The 18014-nt window shown below is 54.3% G+C and overlaps 3 protein-coding genes across 5 annotated transcripts; all 3 read left to right on the top strand.

Annotated features, from left to right (window-relative positions):
• The first annotated feature begins 2148 nt into the window (after positions 1–2148).
• Positions 2149–5939, top strand: LOC146894033 (myeloblastin). Of its 2 annotated transcripts, none has more exons than XM_085692537.2 (5): positions 2149–3205; positions 3834–3999; positions 4287–4428; positions 4918–5148; positions 5475–5626. In XM_085692537.2, the coding sequence occupies exons 1-5, from the start codon at positions 3139–3141 to the stop codon at positions 5562–5564; spliced, it is 696 nt and encodes a 231-aa protein (XP_085548663.1). In that variant the 5' UTR covers positions 2149–3138; the 3' UTR covers positions 5565–5626. The 2 variants fall into 2 exon arrangements, with proteins under 2 accessions (XP_085548663.1, XP_085548662.1); XM_085692536.2 differs by lacking the exon at positions 5475–5626 and adding an exon at positions 5657–5939 and having other exon boundaries at positions 2167–3205.
• Positions 5940–8341: 2402 nt separating this feature from the next.
• On the top strand, positions 8342–10676 carry LOC125416593 (neutrophil elastase). The gene is made up of 5 exons (XM_087909446.1): positions 8342–8454; positions 8895–9051; positions 9168–9309; positions 9692–9925; positions 10417–10676. Exons 1-5 carry the CDS (start codon positions 8391–8393, stop codon positions 10615–10617), a joined length of 798 nt encoding a protein of 265 aa, XP_087765572.1. The 5' UTR covers positions 8342–8390; the 3' UTR covers positions 10618–10676.
• Positions 10677–16237: 5561 nt separating this feature from the next.
• On the top strand, positions 16238–18014 carry Cfd (complement factor D). Of its 2 annotated transcripts, none has more exons than XM_085692535.2 (5): positions 16238–16392; positions 16863–17016; positions 17105–17252; positions 17387–17644; positions 17808–18014. In XM_085692535.2, the coding sequence occupies exons 1-5, from the start codon at positions 16338–16340 to the stop codon at positions 17967–17969; spliced, it is 777 nt and encodes a 258-aa protein (XP_085548661.1). In that variant the 5' UTR covers positions 16238–16337; the 3' UTR covers positions 17970–18014. The 2 variants fall into 2 exon arrangements, with proteins under 2 accessions (XP_085548661.1, XP_085548660.1); XM_085692534.2 differs by having other exon boundaries at positions 16243–16392; positions 16860–17016.

Raw genomic sequence — 18014 nt, 5'->3', positions numbered from 1 at the left:
GCACAGAGATGCCTGCATGGAACCAGGCATGGTGGTGTGCCGCTCTTGGGCAGATGAGGCAGGAGAATTGCTATGAGTTTAAATAACTCCGGGACTGCACAACAAGACGCTGTCTCAAAACAAAACCAAAACCAGCCAGGCGGTGGTGATGCACACCTTAAATTCCAGCCCTCTGGAGGCAGAGGCAGGCGGATCTCTGTGAATTCAAGACCAATCTGGTCTACAAGAGCTAGTTCCAGGGCAGGTTCCAAAGCTACAGAGAAACCTATCTTGAAAAAGAAAAAAGAAAAAGAATCAAAGAAAAGAAATAGTATTTGGTATGGCGGGTCCACACCTGTCATCCCACACTCAAGAAGATGAGGCAGGATTGTTGTGAGTTCTAGGCTAGCCTGGGCTACAGTCTGTACTGCAGTCAGACTTTGTCTCAAAAACAAGCAAATGAAGTAACGCACACCTATGATCCCAGCACTCAGGAAGCAGAGGCAGGTAGGTCTCTGAGTTTGAGGTCAGCCTGGTCTACAGAGTGAGTTCCAGGTCAGCCAGGGCTGCAGAGTCCCCATTTCAAAAATGGGAAACAAACAAGTGACAGAGAGGATGGTAAAAGTGGCCCACGTAGGCTCAAGGACATCGCGGTCCACCAGTGTCCAGGAAAAGGGGTGGGTCAATCCCCCGGGGCCAGCCCTTCGCCGTAGTTCCTGGGTCACAGCGCACAGGAAAGCTGCAGTCAGTTGTGATGATGTCCCAGCCTCAGAAGCTGAGAGAGGAAAAACCAAAGGACACAGAGGAGCCCTTGGCCTCAGTTTCCCTGTCAGTTGGGGAGGAGCTTGGTTGACCTCCTAGGAATTCTAGTGTTGAAGGAAGGTCCCTAAATGAAGGTCCTGGGAGAAGGAGGAAGCTGTGGCAGCCAGTGTGACCGGCAGGGGATGAGTAGGGGAGGAGGGTTTTGGGTCTTCCAGGGTGGAATCTCCAATGGATATGAAGAGCTGGGCTCTGGTGGCCATGTGGCCTAGCTGAGGAGTCTGGATGTCAGCAGTGGCTGGGGAGCCATGGCTGGCTTAAGACCAAGGGCAGGAGGCCGAGCATCATATCCTAACACGCTTTGCTGCAATCCCAGCCTCCAGGAGGCTGGGCCAGGAGGATCAAAGTTCCTGAGTCCTAACCCCAGCACTCAGGCACAGCTCTTTGAGTTTGGGGCCAGCCTGGTCTACATGAGATCTTGTCTCAGAAATGTCCGGGAACAGAAGGTCCCCAGGACAGGACACGCCGTGGCTCCCGAGCCTGGCAAGCGACAGACCAGATGGAAGGTCACCAAGCATTCTCTCTGAAGAGCAGAAGACGCTGGTGTGGCATGGCAGGGGAGGTGTGGCATGAGGAAGAACTTTGGACAGTTCCATTACCGACACTGGGCCCAGTCTCCCAGCCGTTGAGTTGTGTAAGCAGGTCGTCCTGGAACCCCGTGGACCTCTGCCAGCAAGGCTGCATTTCAAAACGAAAAAACCAACCTCTCCCTCCCTCCCTCCCTCCCTCTCTCTCTCTCTCTCTCTCTCTCTCTCTCTCTTCTCTCTCTTCTTTTTCCAGTCTGACAGGTCTGTGGTTTCTTTCTCTTTGTGTGGTTTATTATTTTAACTCAATTTAATTATTTGTGGGCTGTCAAGACGGCTCAAAGGGGAAAGGCATTAGCCGTCAAACCTGACTACCTCAGTTCACTACCAGGGACTCCTATGGTGGGAGGAAAGAATTGACTTCTGAGAGATGTCCTCTGACACACACACACACACACACACACACACACACACACACACACACACACCACTGGGGGGAGAGGGAGAGAGAGAGAGATGCATGTAGGAAGGAAAGAATTAATTTTTGTAGTACTGGGGTGGAACACACATCCTAGGGAAATACTTTGCCATTCCCCATTCCCATTACCTATATTCCAGCATTCTGAGTTTAGACTGTTTTAAAATAAATGAATATATTTGCCCTGTGATCCCAGCACTTGAGAAATGGAGGCAGGAGGGTTGATGTGAGTTCTGGGTCAGCCTGAGATTTAACAAGGGGGGCGGGTGATAGGAAGGGAAGGGAAGGGAAGGGGGCTGGGAGATAGCTCAGTGGGTCAAGTGCTTGTGGCACAAGAGAGGACTGGCGTTCTGCTCCCCCGAACTGTCCCTGCCCCACACCTGGTGAAGAGCCCCATGGTGGAGACAGCCTGCTTGTATTCCCAAGTTTGGGTGGGAGCAGGGCCAGGCAATGACAGGGATCCCCACCTCCACCACAACCAGCAAACTGGTGAGCTGGCTGACTGAAACCGTGTGTCAGGCGGTGAGGACCCGAGGAACGTGTCTTGGCTGACCTCAGGCATCTACGGACATGTGTGTCTACACATCTGCCTGTGCAAAGATAAAAATGAGAGAAAGAAGCAGAAAAAAGCTAAAGTTATTTTTTAAAAAGATTTATTAATTTATTGTGTATACAGTGTTCTGCCTGTATGTATGCCTGCATGACAGAAGAGGGAACCAGATCTCATTGCAGATGGCTGTGAGCCACCGTGTGGTTGCTGGGAATTGAACTCAGGACCTCTGGAAGAGCAGGCAGTGCTCTTAACCACTAAGCCATCACTTCAGCCCCAATGTTAAAGTTATTTGAAAGAGAGAGAGAGAGAGAGAGAGAGAGAGAGAGAGAGAGAGAGGAAAGAATAGGAAACGATCCCAGTTGAAAGCAAAGCAAAGTCTGTCATCCCAGACGCAGGAGGCTGGGGCAGGAGCAGAAGGGGGTTCAAGGTCAACCACTGCAGAAAGGGAAAGCACACTACCACACTAAGGAGAAATAATGATGATCTCTCAAGAGAAAACCCAGGCAGGATATAATCGATCGGATCACAGGGCCCTGTGGGTTGCAGCCTGGTGGCTGTCAGTCAAGCCTCCTCCAGGACCCTCAGCATGCAGTGGATGGCAGCTGGCTTCCCACGCCTCCAGAGAGACCCCTTTATCCTGCCTTTCTGCATACTCTCCTGGGCCCCAAAACTGGAAGGAGGAAGTGGAATACCCAGCCCGGTCGGCCTTCAGCTGCCGTTCAACGGCTCCCCATAGAGCTGGACTATAAGAGGGACTCGGCGAGCAGGGGGCCAGGAGCCTGGCCATGGCCAGAAACCACCCATCCCCCTGCTGGGTCCATCTCTTCCTCCTGCTTGCCCTGGCCTTTGGTGGTGAGTAAGGTTCTGTCCATCAACCAGTACCCTCCCAGCACAGGTGGGGAGACCGGTGCACCCTTTGGCTAAATGCTTGGGGGGAGAAGGATGAAGAGGGAGAAGCCGGGTCTTTGGACAGGGTCTCCTGAGCCCAGACTGGTCTTGAACTCACTTTATAGCCAAGGGATGTGAGTTTGGACTCCCGAGCCTCGAGTCTCCCCTCCCCGTCCTATGATGGCAGGCTTCCATCACCATGCCGGCTTTCTGTGCTGCTGGAGATGGATTCCATGGCCTTACGGTTGCTGAACAAGTGCTCTGCCCACTGAGTTGCAGCCCAGCTCAGTCTCCTGATCGTTTTGTCTTAGAAGTCTCTATGACTGTGCTACCCAGAGGCGCTTGCTGTAGGAGAGGGATTTCTAGGGAATGCAGAATTACAGAAACTGGGATTAGTGGCCCACGCCTTTAATCCCAGCTCAGGCAGAGACAGATGGATCTCTGTGAGTTCGAGGCCAGCCTGGTCTACAGAGTGAAACACTGTCCCAAAACAACAACAAAAAAAATAGCCATAGATTCATGCCAGGACTCGCAACTCCTCCCCAGGCACGGGTCTCCCCGAGGCCCTAGCCCTGACACCTTCCTCCCCCAGGAGCAGTCCAGGCCTCCCAGATCGTGGGTGGACATGAGGCTCAGCCCCATTCTCGGCCTTATATGGCATCTCTGCAGCTGAGCAGGTCCCCTGGGAGCCACTTCTGTGGTGGCACGCTGATCCACCCGCGGTTCGTGCTGACGGCTGCCCACTGCCTGCAGGACATGTGAGTACAACAGCCAGGGGCCAGTGAGGGGCTGCAGGGCTTAGCTGACCGCATAGCCCTGGTTGGATCACATCCACCAGGCTGGGTGCCCCGTAGTCACTCCCCCTCCCTGTCCTTTCCCTCTCTCCATGTTTCCGGCCTCAGCTCTGCCCCAGTTTCTACTCCAGGAAACTACCAAAAAGCGTTCCTCTCACAAAGACTCCCCCGGTGAGGGGCTGGGGCGTGGTCAGGGGTGAGAGGGCCTGGGTCCCTGTAACAAACAAAATTCCACGACCCTGGCCCCACAGCCCCTGGCAGCTCGTGACAGTGGTGCTGGGTGCCCACGACCTGCAGAGCCAGGAGCCTGAGCAGCAGAAATTCACCATCGTTCAGGTCTTCCAGAACAACTACAACCCTGAGGAGAACCTCAACGATATACTGCTCATTCAGGTAGGTCGGCGCCCTGCGGAAGACACACAGGGAGCACCTCTTTTTATGCCGGGCCGGGCCCATGAAGGTCTCATGGTGTCAGCTTCTGCCCCAGCTGTGATTCCTATCTGGTGCGCTTGGTTGGTGGCTGCAGTTAGGGTTGGGGTTAAGGCTAGGATTAGGATTGAGGCTACATTTGGTTACTGTTGGGGCCATGGCTAAGTCTAATGTTACGGTTAGGGTTATGGTCAGAAACGGAGTCTGAGTTAGGGTCTGGGTCAGGACTAGGGTTAAGGCGGGGGGGGGGGGGGGGGGGGGGGGGGGGGTTGTACATCAGTCAGCCTCACCGCCGAAACCTTCCCTCTCTATCACGCTGCACGAACCAACAGCTCTCTCCAGAGTTTTTCCTGAGGAGCTGGGACAGACCACCAACAAAGCTAAGGCCTGAAAGAGATGTTAGGTCCCTAGGGTGGCCGGTGGGGAAGAGGCCTCACATCTTCTTTTCTGCAGCTGAACCGACCAGCCTCCTTGGGCGAGAAGGTGGCGCTGGCTTCTCTGCCCCAGCAGGGCCAGTCGCTGTCCCAGGGCACCCAGTGCCTGGCCATGGGCTGGGGCCGCCTGGGCACCCGCGCGCCCACGCCACGCGTGCTGCAGGAGCTGAACGTCACGGTGGTCACCTTCCTGTGCCGGGAACACAACGTGTGCACGCTGGTGCCACGGCGGGCAGCTGGCATTTGCTTCGTGAGTGCTGGGCTGGGTCGTGGGAGGCGCGGCCTGTGATGGGGACGGGGCCCCTGGTGGAGTTCGTGGTTTGGTACCGGGACGGGGGACCTCTGGCGGGGGGTCGGGATTCCGGGGAGGCGTGTCCCAGGGAACTGTAGGTCCCTGGGGATGGAGGTGCCTGGGCTAGCCGGAAGGCTTTGTTCCCAGGCCGGTGAGCTGAAGGGCAGGGTCTTGCGGAGTCCGGGTCTGGAGGATAGATGGGTATTAGGAGAAAGCTGGGGGTCTGAATGTGGCCCCACTGCCTGCCTGTTCCATTCTGACCCTTGGTCTCTACCCCTCGCAAGCACAAATCAGCGGCCCGTGTCGGGACCATGTTGGGCCGCGTCTCCTCTCTTCTGGACCCACTCAGACCGAATCCAACAGGAAGCTACTAAAAGCCTCCTGGTCATCCCCCGGGACTCTTCCCAAGTGGCCTCATCCCGGCTGACTTCGGTCAGCTTGGGGACTGATCTCTCTTCTGCCTCAGGGAGACTCGGGCGGCCCGTTGATCTGTGATGGCTTTCTCCACGGAGTCGACTCCTTCGTGATTCGGGAATGCGCTTCGCTCCAGTTCCCCGATTTCTTCGCCCGGGTGTCCATGTACGTGGATTGGATCCACATGGTGCTCCGGGGCGCTGAGCCTTGAGCTACCTTCTGCCCTCCAGACTGTCTGGAGCAGGGTGGTGCTTCCAGGCTTTTCCTCCAGCGGAGTGGAGCCAGCTCTGTCCCCCACTCCGTGTGACCTCAATAAATCTGAGAAGTATTTAAAAGCTGTCTTCTGTCTGTCTTACTTCATGTGGATCTGGAATGTGGCCAGAGCCTCAGTGTCGGAGGCCGGGGATTTACCATGCAGGAAAGAAAGGGGTGGAGAAGAAGCCAGGCTCACTCCCAACCTGCAGCGGTTGGATTCAGCGCCCCATTTGGCTTCTCACCTCTGTGTCTCAATTCCCCTAACTAGAACCGGGATTCATCCCAGACGTGGATGAGGAGGTGGGGCTGGTGGGGTTTGGTGAAGTGTCCCCCAGCTCCAGACTTCTTGAAGACCTGGCTCTTTTCACACCACAGTGGGTAGGGGCTGGGCTTCTCGGGGCCTCACGGTTGTGATCCTGTCAAAGCAGATAGGAGACCTTCCTGGTGGAGGAGGCAAGGTGGACAGCAGTGGGAAAGCCAGGAGCAGGGGGCGGGACCCAAAGGACGGGCACAGCGACAAGGGGCAGACGTGGAAGCCTCAGGTTTTCCCCAGCGGCAGAGAAATGAGCTGGGGCCAGCACAGGGATGAGGGAAAGAGTCCCAAGCCAAGGGTGAGAGAGGGGCGGTCTCCTCGCAGAGTCTTAGGAAGGGGGAGCTGGCTGCTCTCTGACTTTTCTTGGCGCCGCCACTTGGTGGCGCTCTTCAGGGTCCACTGACTTCTTCCTTCTCTAGCATTGCTTTGGTTTTGGGAGACAGTCTCATGAAAGCCAGGCTAGCCTCTAACTCCCTACAAAGCCCAAGATGACCTCGAATACCTGATCCTCCTGCTTCCACCTCCCAAGTGCTGGGATGACAGGTGTGAGCAGCCACTTCAAGGCTTGGTGCGCTCCAGGAGGGCAACTGCCCACTGAACCCCAGCCCCAGCCTCTTTCCAATCTCCCAACTCCTGGAGATGGGTCCCCAGTGTGTCACCGCTGTGTGCAGACTGTTTCTTATGGAGACACTGGGTATCTGGGGACACTAAATGGAGTCAGAGAAGAACCTGAGCCACAGAGGGGTTCCCTCAGGGCCTGGAATTCCACAGCAGAGGGCTGGGAATATGAACCCGAACGCAAACCTAACCTGTGCAGCTTAGATGAGCACAGCATACAGTCAGCGTCGCTGTGGGGAAACCTGGTCTCCTGATCTTGTTTGCCCTGCGCTCCCTGCCAGGTGGCAAGGGATGGTGTACACAGCAGGTACTCACTGTGTGGAAGAAAAGGAGCTAGTGTGTATCTGGGTGAAAGAGAGCAACTGTCCCCACTGGGGTCCCAGGCACCTTGGCCACCTGCCATGTTCGTTGGGCTCCACCCCACCCATGCCCTATCCTAGAGTTGGGACGTTGGTTTTGCAACAGCCTTGGCAGCAACTCCTGGAAGAGATGGGAGGGGAGCAGGCCACAGAGTGGGGGGAGGGCTGGGCCCCCCCCCCGAGTCCTGTCTCCTTTGTGGGAGGGGAGTGCTCCTCTGTGTGGTTCCAAAGGAAACCTACAGTCCAGCCACTGTCAAGAATAGCAGTTCCTTCTCACGGGTGCCCAGGCACAGGTGGTCAGATGAGATTGAGCTCTCCACTGTGAGGAGCGACCCACAGTTTAGGGGCTGAGCTGCTACAGTGTGAACCAGGTTAAAATGACCTGTTGTGCATGGTGGACACACACCTTTAGTCCCAGTGCTGGAGAAACAGAGGCAGGCAGATCTCTGTGAGTGAGAGGCCAGCCTGGGCTACATAGTGAGACCTTTTCTCAAGCGCACACACAGACACACTCACCTGTCACTGGATGGGTAGAGCTGCCATGTCCCTCAATTTTTCTGATTTAAGTAAGGATCCAGCCAGCCACTCTGTCACCCCAGGAAAAAGTCAGGCTGGCACTGGACCCTTTGAGGACCCAGCGCACCACGCGTTGCTGTTATTATGCCTAAGGTAAACTGAGGCAAAGGAATTGGCTTCAGATACTAGTAGCTGGGTACAGGGCGCCAAGCTGAGCCTGGAGGGCTCGCCTGCCATCCCAGCACTCAGGAGGTGGCAGCCGGGAAACTAAGAGTTTGAGGCCATCCTGGGCTACCTGAGATCCTCATTTTATTTATTTATTTATTTGTTTGTTTATTGGGACACAGTTTCTCTTTGTAGCCCTAGCTGTTGTGGATCTTGCTGTAGCCCAGGCTGACCTTGAACTCACAGAAATCCACCTGCCGGTGGCTTCCCAAGTTCTGGGATCAAGGCGTGAGCCACCACTGCCCCAGCACGAGGGCCTAGTTTTTACAAAGGAGGAGGGAAAAGGACGCTTGCTGAGCATTTGTTGCTATTCAGTAGCATGGATGAAGCTGAAGTGGGGACCCTGGGGGGCACCCACCTTTCCATACCACCCCCATCTTCCTGTCCCCAGGGAGGAAGTGGGGCTGTGGCCAGCATGGAGCAATTCAACGGCCTCTGGCTGGGCTATAAGTCAGGCTGTTAGGTAGGGGCATGGGAAGCCAGGAGAGCACAGCCTCACCATGACCCTCAGCCGACCCTCCAGCCGCACTCTGGCTCCCGTGCTGCTGTCCTTGCTGCTGGGTGGTGAGCGCACAGCCACCCCACTGACCGCTTGTCCGGCTCCACTGTCTTTCCCCGGGTCCCCCAGGACTTTAGAAAGACATGGAGGTTTCTGGGGGGGCAGGGCACTATCAGGAAATGGTTTTTGTTTTTGTTTTCGTTTGTTTCCCTGTGTAGCTTTGGAGCCTGTCCTGGAACTCCCTCTGTAGACCAGGCTGGCCTCGAACTCAAGAGATTCACCTGCCTCTGCCTCCTGAGCGCTGGCATTAAAAGTGTGTGCCACCATCGGCAGGCAGAAACTGGGGTTCTAAGCCTGGGGGCGGTGCTTGGATCTCCAGTCCAGGAGCTCCTGGGCAGTTCCTTTATCCTCTCTGCCTCAGTTTCCTTCACCAACCTTCTGAATTCTCATTAAGGGTTCAAACAACTTGGTGGCTGAGGCTCACTCTTCCTCCCTGTGTCCCTAGGTCCGGTGTTGGCCTCAGAGATTGTGGGTGGCCGGCCAGCCCAGGCCCACGCTTGGCCCTTCATGGCATCCCTGCAACTACGCAGAGGTCACTTCTGTGGTGCTACACTCATCGCCAGAAACTTTGTCATGTCAGCAGCCCACTGTGTGAACGGCCTGTGAGTCCCGTCTCCATCACTCCCAAACCTCAGCATCCACATGGGCCAGAGTGGGGCGGTCAGGTGGGGACTCCCATGCACGCTCCTCCCCCCTTTCCCCTCTTGACTGTCCATAGAAACTTCCGGTCGGTGCAGGTAGTGCTGGGGGCCCACAACCTCCGGCGACGGGAACCCACTCGACAGATCTTCTCTGTGCAGCGGGTCTTCGAGAATGGCTTCGACCCCTCTCGTCTGGTGAATGACATTGTAATCATCCAGGTGAGCTTGGGAGTCCGGGAGGATGAGCCTCAGGTGCAAAGGCTTGAGAAAAGCGCAGTGCAGAAGGGTCTGGGTTGGGGAGACGGACAGACACACCCCGGCAACTGCAGCTACCACCCTCTGACCCTGTTCCAGCTCAGTACAGTGGAGAAAAACCGTTCTGTGGGCCAGATGATGAGGGTGCAGTATTCAATCAACAAACGCCTGTATTTTTTTGTGCCTCTCCACTCGCTGACCCTGCGGTTCTGGGGAACCTGGGGGAATAGTCATTTCTTAACTCCAGTTCGTCATGGGGGCAGGGCACTAAGGAAAGTGGGGACACACCATGTCCAATGTGGCCTGTGACTCCTTAGTGGTTTCTAAGTCTCTCTCCTCACCACAGCTCAATGGCTCAGCCACCATTAACACCAACGTGCAGGTGGCCCAGCTGCCTGCCCAGGGCCGTGGCGTGGATAATGGCACTCCATGCCTGGCCATGGGCTGGGGCAGGCTGGGCACAAACCGACCTTTACCCAGCGTGCTCCAAGAGCTCAATGTGACGGTGGTGACGAACCTCTGCCGCCGCGGTCTGAATGTATGCACGATCGTGCCGCGGCGGCGAGCGGGCATCTGCTTCGTAAGTACCCAGGAAGGGTGCCAGTGTGCAGTGTGGGGAACGGGGCCAGAGGTGCCAGTGCGGAGTGTGGGGAACGGGGCTGGAGGTGCCAGCGCTGCAGTGTGGGGAACGGGGCTAGAGGTGTCAGTGTGCAGTGTGGGGAACGGGGCTAGAGGTGCCAGTGTGCAGTGTGGGGAACAGGGCTAGAGGTGCCAGTGTGCAGTGTGGGGAACGGGGCCAGAGGTGCCAGTGCGGAGTGTGGGGAACGGGGCTGGAGGTGCCAGCGCTGCAGTGTGGGGAACGGGGCTAGAGGTGTCAGTGTGCAGTGTGGGGAACGGGGCTAGAGGTGCCAGTGTGCAGTGTGGGGAACGGGGCTAGAGGTGCCAGTGTGCAGTGTGGGGAACAGGGCTAGAGGTGCCAGTGTGCAGTGTGGGGAATGGGGGCTGGAGGTGCCAGTGCGGAGTGTGGGAAACGGGGCTAGAGGTCCAGTCTCTGACCTTGATGCTCCACAGGGTGACTCTGGAGGACCTCTGGTCTGTAATGGACTTGTCCAAGGCATCGACTCCTTCATTCGTGGGGGCTGCGGGTCTGGACTGTTCCCAGATGCCTTTGCGCCTGTGGCTGAGTTCGCAGACTGGATCAACTCCATTATCCGCAGCCATGATGACCACCCCGACATCCACCCCAGAGATCCCGAGAGTGGGACCAGCTGATCGGCCCATCCCCTCAGCTGCTCAAGACGGCCCTCAATAAAAGCAATGTTTCCTTTGTACACAGGATCTGGTGTCTGTTGACCATGCCACAGAGTGCAGACTAGAGCCTTGTGGGAGGGGCACCTCCTGGGCTCAGTTGCCAAGTTGGGGCCAAGTCACAGCAAGAGGCATGTTCTCCACTTTGTACAAAATCTATCACTGCCGGGTGGTGGTGGCACATGCCTTAATCCCAGCACTCGGTGTGGCGAGCCCCCTGACCAACAGGGGAAAAAAGACCACCGACACGAGGATCCTTCTCTGATCACGTTTATTGAAGCGCTGCTTGATTGAGGGAGAGCTGGAAGTGAGGGGCCCCGAGCTGGGAGGAGTGGCGGCTTATATGCAGGCTGAAGAGACGTTCCCCTCTAACAGGACACTAGTCAGGCTAGGATTGGTGCAAAGCTGTTGCTGGGCAGACTAAGGCAAGACTCGTGCCAAAATAGACTTGTTTACCACACTTCTCAGCGCCATCTTGTAATGGCGGATCTCAAACACGTGTGGATCCCCACACTTCCCCCTTTTGTTTTAAATCATGAAACAATGTACCGGTCATAGCTGGGGACAGTGGATGCTGCCCTGAAAAATATTGCCACTCTTTTTCTAGGGATAGGGTAACTTTGAGGGCGACCTATATGCTCAGCATCATATCCCCCTGATAGGATCTTATCAGTGCACTCTCAGGTGCAAGCTACCCGTGATAGCCTCTGACCGGTGCCAACCGATCATCCAGTCCCTCTGGGTGCAATGGCAACAAGGCCTCCAGGTGCAAGGGCACAGGATTAGAGGTCCTGAAAAATACTGATCCATGCTTGGGGGGACTGGCCGGCTTCCATAGCTGCCAAAGCTCGAGCAATTGCCACCTTCTCCCGTTTCCTAACACGCAGCATCCTACAGAGCAGGAACAAGACAAGTATCAGACCTGCAAAAATTATTATGCCGAACATGCCAACTCCAACCCACTCTTTAAAATAGGTGAATGTAGCTACTAACCAATCAGAAAACTGTCCCAATGTAACAACTCCTGCTTCTGTCTGGTTAAGCATATGTATCTTAAGCGTAAAATTAGCTTGAAGCTGTTCAAGCTCTCGGGACCAATTTTTACTCAATAAGGCTGATATAGCTTTGGAATCATTAAGGGTAGCAGGATAGGGGGTAATACACATATGAGGTTGAAGGTCATCTCTGCTGCCTCCACATGAATCTTCCACAGCAGGACACTCAGCATCCACTGGGTCATCTTTCTTCTTTATTTCTCTTGTCGGTCTTGCTGGCACCCAGATGTATGTCAGCATTCCTGGAAAAACATAAACAAAACTCTCCTCCCAAATTAATATTTAAGAGTATTAAAAACTCTCAGTGTAAAAATTCAGCACAATCAGTACTGGAAGTAGGCTGGTTTTGAACTTAAAGATCTACAGATCTCTGCTCCAAAGAGCAAATCTTGTTTGCCTGTGCCATTACAGCAGGCCTTAAAATTAGACGGAATTGCTTTCAAACAGAGCATGTCTGTCTGTTGCTGTTTTTCCAGCAATATTTTGTCCACATGTAAAGCAATTTCCTGCATTGTTTTCTTGCCTACGAGTGGCAGCCACTACTGCAGCAGCTAAGCCTGCATTGGTCAATGGTCCACCAATTTCTCTACAAGCTTTTAACCAAGCTTTTAAGCCTTTTCCTTTCCATGGAGTAATGGCTCTTCTGTATTCTTTGGTAGCTTGTTTATACACTAGCTGTTGAACTAGAGGCATGCCCTGCTCCACATCTCCAAAGATCTTTCCTGTAGCTTCAAGCATTCTCGCCACAAAGTCTGAGAATGGCTCATTAGGTCCTTGTATAATTTTTGTTAAATTTTCAGAGACCTCTCCTCTATTAGGCAAAGTCTTCCAAGCCTTTTGAAAAATCTCATTTATTTGTGCATACACTTGCAATGGGTAGGCCGTCTGATTAGCCGCCCATTGTCCCTGTCCTAATAGCATATCCGTATTCCACGTGGGCTGCTGATTCTGAGCGTTAACTCGAGCTTGCCCATGAGCTGCATCAGTAACTATTGATCTGTAATCCAAATATTGTCCTGTGGAAAGGCAGGCTCTAGCGACTTCCCACCAATCCGAAGGAGTCATAGCCTGATTGGCTAACCTGCTTAAGAGTGTGAGTGTATAGCTGGCATTTGCTCCATATGTCTTTGATGCTTCTACTAAATCTTTGAGCTGCTTATAAGGAATGGGCTCATGATATCTGGCATTTGTTTGAGGATCTTGAAATACTAGAAAAGCAGCTGCAAGGCGGGACCAGGTTCTCCCACCAATAAAATGACATTTATTCTGAGGAGGGCAATAAGGGGGTGGAGCCGACTCAGAATACGGAGCCGAAGGCGCCATTGGCCCCGTTCCTAATTTGGCTCGTCTGCCCCTTACTGGCAGATCATACCTCTCCTCCTCATAACGTGTAGCTGCCTCCTCCAAATCCTCTTCTTCTTGCTCAGTTAGCTCATCCTCTTCCTCTGAGTCCGTTATCTTGAGGGAGGCAAATTCTTTCAGCACCGGATATAAGGGAGCTGGAGGCTTTTTCTTTTTTTTTTTTCTTTTTTCTTTTTTTTTTTTAAGATTTATTTATTTAGTATGTATACAACATTCCTTCCATGTATGCTTGCATGCTAGAAGAGGGCGCCAGATCTCATTATAGATGACTGTGAGCCACCATGTGGTTGCTGGGAATTGAACTCAGGACCTCTGGAAGAACAGTCAGTGCTCTCAACCTCTGAGCCATCTCTCCAGCCCCCTGGAGGCTTTTTCTTAATATTATCTTTTTGTATTTTTTTATGAGGGTTCTTTTCTTCCCTCTCTTTTTCTTCCTTTTGGCTAGCCTTTTTCCTTTTTTTTCTTATTTGTGCACATATTTTGATCCTCTCCTTTTGATTCTGCTTCTGATAAACTATCCTGGTGCTCTGATAGTACCCTGTGTCCTTGCTTAATTACTTCTATATTTTTCCCTTCCTTAAGGCACAAATGTACCAATCTCCACAGGGGGAGTGTTCCTCTGCCTAATTGATCATTTTTCTCTAAATCTCTGCCTAGTTTTTCCCAACAACTGAGGGTGAGATCGCCAGAGACGGCAAACCACGGTGCAGTCTTATCTATGTCCTTGACGATGGCCTGAATGGTACTCGTAGAAATCTTTAAACCCCTTTGTTTCAACAAACTCTGTATTGGACTGGTGAAGTCACAGACTCCTGACTCGGTACTATGACTGTGGCCCATACTGCTCACTTATTTACTAGGTTTTTTACACTAGTCAACAGCCGCTTTATCTACAACGGACTTACTTTCGATTTCTTTCTTTATGAAGTCTTAGTGTTAATCGAAAGCCACTTTATCTACAGCGGACTTACTTTCGATTTCTACACCCAACAAAGACACTCTTTTCCAGGTTCATCACACCGCAGCCAAAAACAACAAAAATAGACTACAAGGGTTAGCAGAATAACAAACAGAGCAAACCACAGCGGGTCAATCCTGCCGACTAACATACCTGAGAGGACTTACCGATGTCGTCCGCTTCACGTGTAGAGTTCTGAATCCTCTTCGGCCCCTCACAAGTGTCTGCTAGGTGCCGTCCCGGGTTTCGGCACCAGCTGTGGCGAGCCCCCTGACCAGCAGGGGAAAAAAGACCACCGACACGATCTCTGATCACGTTTATTGAAGCGCTGCTTGGTTGAGGGAGAGCTGGAAGTGAGGGGCCCCGAGCTGGGAGGAGTGGCGGCTTATATGCAGGCTGAAGAGACGTTCCCCTCTAACAGGACACTAGTCAGGCTAGGATTGGGGCAAAGCTGTTGCTGGGCAAACTAAGGCAAGACTCGTGCCAAAATAGACTTGTTTACCACACTTCTCAGCGCCATCTTGTAATGGCGGATCTCAAACACGTGTGGATCCCCACAACTCGGGAGGGAGGCAGAGGCAGGAGGATCTCTGTGACTTTGAGGCCAACCTGGTCTACATGAGCTAGTTCCAGGACAGGCTCCAAAGATACAGAGAAACCCTATCTTGAAAGAAGGAAAACCAAAAAAAGTTATCACTGAGACATTGAGATGATCGTTTTGGGTTTCAGTTCCCTAAAACCCACGTTCAGCTAGGTCTCAGCACTCAAGAGGCAGAGGCAGGAGGATTGCCATGGGTTTGAGAACAGTCTGGCCTACACAGTGAGACCCTGTCTCGAAAAACATAGAGGGGCTGGAGAGATGACTCAGCAGTTAAGACCTAGGGGCCTGGGTTCCCACATGGTGGCTCACAACTACCTATCGCTCCCGTTCCATTCCAGGGGCCTCAATATCCTCCTCTGGACTCTGTGGGCACCAGGCATGCAACGCACCCCCATATACATCACAAAATAAGAACAATAAAAGTGACCGTGAGGTGGCAGAGTGGCGAAGGTGCCCGTCCCGGGAAGCGCATGGTGGAGGGGGACCCCTGCAAGCCGCCACACTGTACCTGGGACAACTAAATAAACAAAGCATGCAGATAAATAATAGAATGAGAAATTATCCACTTTCCCATTAGGCTGCAGCAGTAGGTGCCATAGCTCTGTCCTAGGTGGCCCCTAATCGGCCTCTTCTGTCCCGCCCACCCTCCTCCCCGTGCCCCACCCCCCACTAGGACAGACCTCCAAGTGTGTGGAAGCTCTGAGTTGTTTGCTGAAGTGTCCTATGGCTGTCTGACCCTGGGTGGCAGCCAATTTTTTTTTTTTAATTTCTCAGGTTTCTTTTTGCACAATCTGGATTCTGGCCTAAAAGGCTTCTGGTTTTGTTTTGCTTTTGAGACAGGGTCTCACTCTGTAGTCCAGACTGGCCTGGAACTCACAGAGATCCTCCTCACTCTGCCTTCAAAGTGCTGGGGTTGAAAGCCTCAGGCACCCAGGTGGCTTCTGATTTTAAGAAAGCAGACTCCTGGGGTTCTGACATCATATCTGCAACATTAAGTTACCCCCAAAGAGAGAATTTACTGCTCTGAGGGGAACTGGTTCGCGGACCCTCCAAGCTCCCCACCTCCTCGCTCCACTCCAGAGCGCACCCTAGGGGTTGGCCTGGGGGGCAGACTGTGAGGTCCCTGCGCCGCGATAGGGAACAGCCTGGACAAGAAAGCAGAGGATGCCCGGGATCAGGTCACACCTGAAGGCAAAATTCATGACTTTCCTTCCCATTTCCTTCAGCCCCACTGCTGAGGTGTGGGCCCCTCTCGGACACAGGAATGCCGATTCAAGTTCCCTGCCCCCACGGACAAGCAACCTCTTTCCAAGTTGGAGGAGGAAGTGTGGGAGGGTAAAAAGATGGAGACTTGTTCGCCAGCTGGCATCATGCCGCTGCTATTGCGACAGACACCATGCTGGAAGGACAGTTATTGGGCCAGGGTGCTGGGTGGTCCAGCCTCCCACCCATCCCAAGTGCTGTCACCCTTAGGATGGGCACTGGCCGGGGTCCCAGGCTGGAGGGAGAGAAAGGATCCTGGTGTACATGGAAGGTTTACATAATCAGTCCCAGAAGGGCCGACACACTCAAATCGGAAAGAGTAGATTCCCAATTCCCTAGTTGGCTCTCTGCCCAATAGGCAGACTGGGGGCGGGAGGCACCTGCCCCATGATATAGACCTCGAGGGCCGGTGCCTGGGTCAGCATCTGGACTCGTTAGCGTCAAAATGCACGGTTCTGTGTGCCTCGTGGTTCTCGTGGTCCTGGGGGCGGCTGAATGTGGTGAGTGGATCAGAGAGGGACAGCTGGATACAGCAGCGGCTGCTCACCAGGGGCGCACCCCTGCAGTCAAACACACCAGTCTGCAGTCTGAGCCTCCTGGACTCTATGAGCTTTTATTAACAGAAAGACTCTGAATTTGAAACCTGTAGACTTTATAGAATTAAAGAACTAGAATTCACCTTGGGGCCAGTGAGAGGGCTCAGTTGGTAAAGGGGCTGGTGGTCAAGTCAGAAGACTTTGGTCTCCTGAACCTACGTGGTGGAAGAGACGAGATTCCCTGCGAGCTGATTTCCGACTGCTGCAGGTTCACTGTGGTCTTGAGGGGTGTGCACCACCCACCAGGCTTCTTATTTTACAGAGATGGATGGGGTTCTGGATGTGGGGCGAACGGGAAGGGGCGAGGTGGTGTCTGGCGTCTCTCTGGGTGCAGCCCAGACTAATCATTGTAGTGCACCCACCTTCCTCAGCAGCGCAGCCCCGAGGCCGGATCCTGGGTGGCCAGGAGGCCAAAGCCCATACTTGGCCCTACATGGCTTCGGTGCAAGTGAACGGAACACACGTGTGCGGTGGCACCCTGGTGGATGAGCAGTGGGTGCTGAGCGCTGCGCACTGCATGGACGGAGTGTGAGTGGTGGGGGTGGGGGAAAGGAGGGAGGCCTCCGGGGGGGGGGCTGGGACGTGGATCTGAGGTGGGCCCTCGTCATGTCCCCAGGACCACGAATGAGACTGTGCAAGTACTCCTGGGTGCCCACTCACTGTCGATGCCTGAACCCTCCAAGCGGCTGTACGATGTGCAAAGTGCAGTGCGTCACCCGGGCAGCGGGCCCGACAGCATTGAGGACGACCTTCTCCTCTTGCAGGTGGGGAGGCCGGGTCCTTCCTACCCCCTGGGTTCCACTCAGGGTCTAGCCTCGACCCTTCCTCCTGCACCATCACTCCAGTCCATTTCCCAGCCCCGCCCCCTACCGTGACATTACCCTTCTCCCACCCTTAGCTGTCCCAGAATGTCTCGCTGGGCCCCCACGTGCACCCTCTGCCCTTGCAACGCGAGGACCGAGACGTGCCCCCCGGAACGCTCTGCCACGTGGCCGGTTGGGGTGTGGTCAGCCACGCGGGGCGAAGGCCCGACGTCCTGCAAACCCTGACAGTGCCAACCATGGACCGGAATACCTGCAATCAGCGCGTGTATCACGACGGGGCCGTCACCAAGAACATGATGTGTGCAGAGAGCAACCGCAGGGACAGCTGCAGGGTGAGTGGCAAGGCCCGAGTCAAGCGGTGTGGGTGGGTGGAACCCGAGGGTCTGCAGAGGCCAGCGAGGGGCGTGGCTTGCAGGAAGAGTGGTGTTCAGGAGTCCTGGAGCTGCAGTGGCTTGGCTATTGGGCGGGAACGTCACTCGTGGCCCCACCCCACAGGGAGACTCCGGTGGCCCTCTGGTGTGCGGAAACACGGTCGAGGGTATTGTAGCGTGGGGCTCGCGAGTCTGTGGAAACCGAAAGAAGCCGGGCGTCTTTACCCGCGTGTCGACGTATATAGACTGGATCGAAAACGTCATTAATGGTAACTTGACGATCTGAAGGGACCTCGGAGACACGTGTCTCACAATAAATGCATTTGTCTGA

This window comes from Myodes glareolus, chromosome 8 (genome assembly GCF_982192425.1).
Source record: "Myodes glareolus chromosome 8, mMyoGla1.1, whole genome shotgun sequence".
NCBI lineage: Eukaryota > Metazoa > Chordata > Mammalia > Rodentia > Cricetidae > Myodes > Myodes glareolus.
This window is presented reverse-complemented; position numbering and strand designations above follow the sequence as displayed.

Excerpts from the sequence above, each read along its gene's own strand:
- LOC146894033 (XM_085692536.2), top strand. The coding sequence starts at position 3,139 with ATGGCCAGAAACCACCCATCCCCCTGCTGGGTCCATCTCTTCCTCCTG. Across the intron at positions 3,206-3,833 it reads GCTTGCCCTGGCCTTTGGTG|GAGCAGTCCAGGCCTCCCAG; the intron begins GTGAGTAAGGTT and ends TTCCTCCCCCAG. Across the intron at positions 5,149-5,656 it reads GGGCAGCTGGCATTTGCTTC|GGAGACTCGGGCGGCCCGTT; the intron begins GTGAGTGCTGGG and ends CTTCTGCCTCAG.
- LOC125416593 (XM_087909446.1), top strand. The coding sequence starts at position 8,391 with ATGACCCTCAGCCGACCCTCCAGCCGCACTCTGGCTCCCGTGCTGCTG. Across the intron at positions 9,052-9,167 it reads GCCCACTGTGTGAACGGCCT|AAACTTCCGGTCGGTGCAGG; the intron begins GTGAGTCCCGTC and ends GACTGTCCATAG. Across the intron at positions 9,310-9,691 it reads ATGACATTGTAATCATCCAG|CTCAATGGCTCAGCCACCAT; the intron begins GTGAGCTTGGGA and ends TCCTCACCACAG.
- Cfd (XM_085692534.2), top strand. The coding sequence starts at position 16,338 with ATGCACGGTTCTGTGTGCCTCGTGGTTCTCGTGGTCCTGGGGGCGGCT. Across the intron at positions 16,393-16,859 it reads CCTGGGGGCGGCTGAATGTG|CAGCGCAGCCCCGAGGCCGG; the intron begins GTGAGTGGATCA and ends CACCTTCCTCAG. Across the intron at positions 17,253-17,386 it reads ACGACCTTCTCCTCTTGCAG|CTGTCCCAGAATGTCTCGCT; the intron begins GTGGGGAGGCCG and ends TCCCACCCTTAG.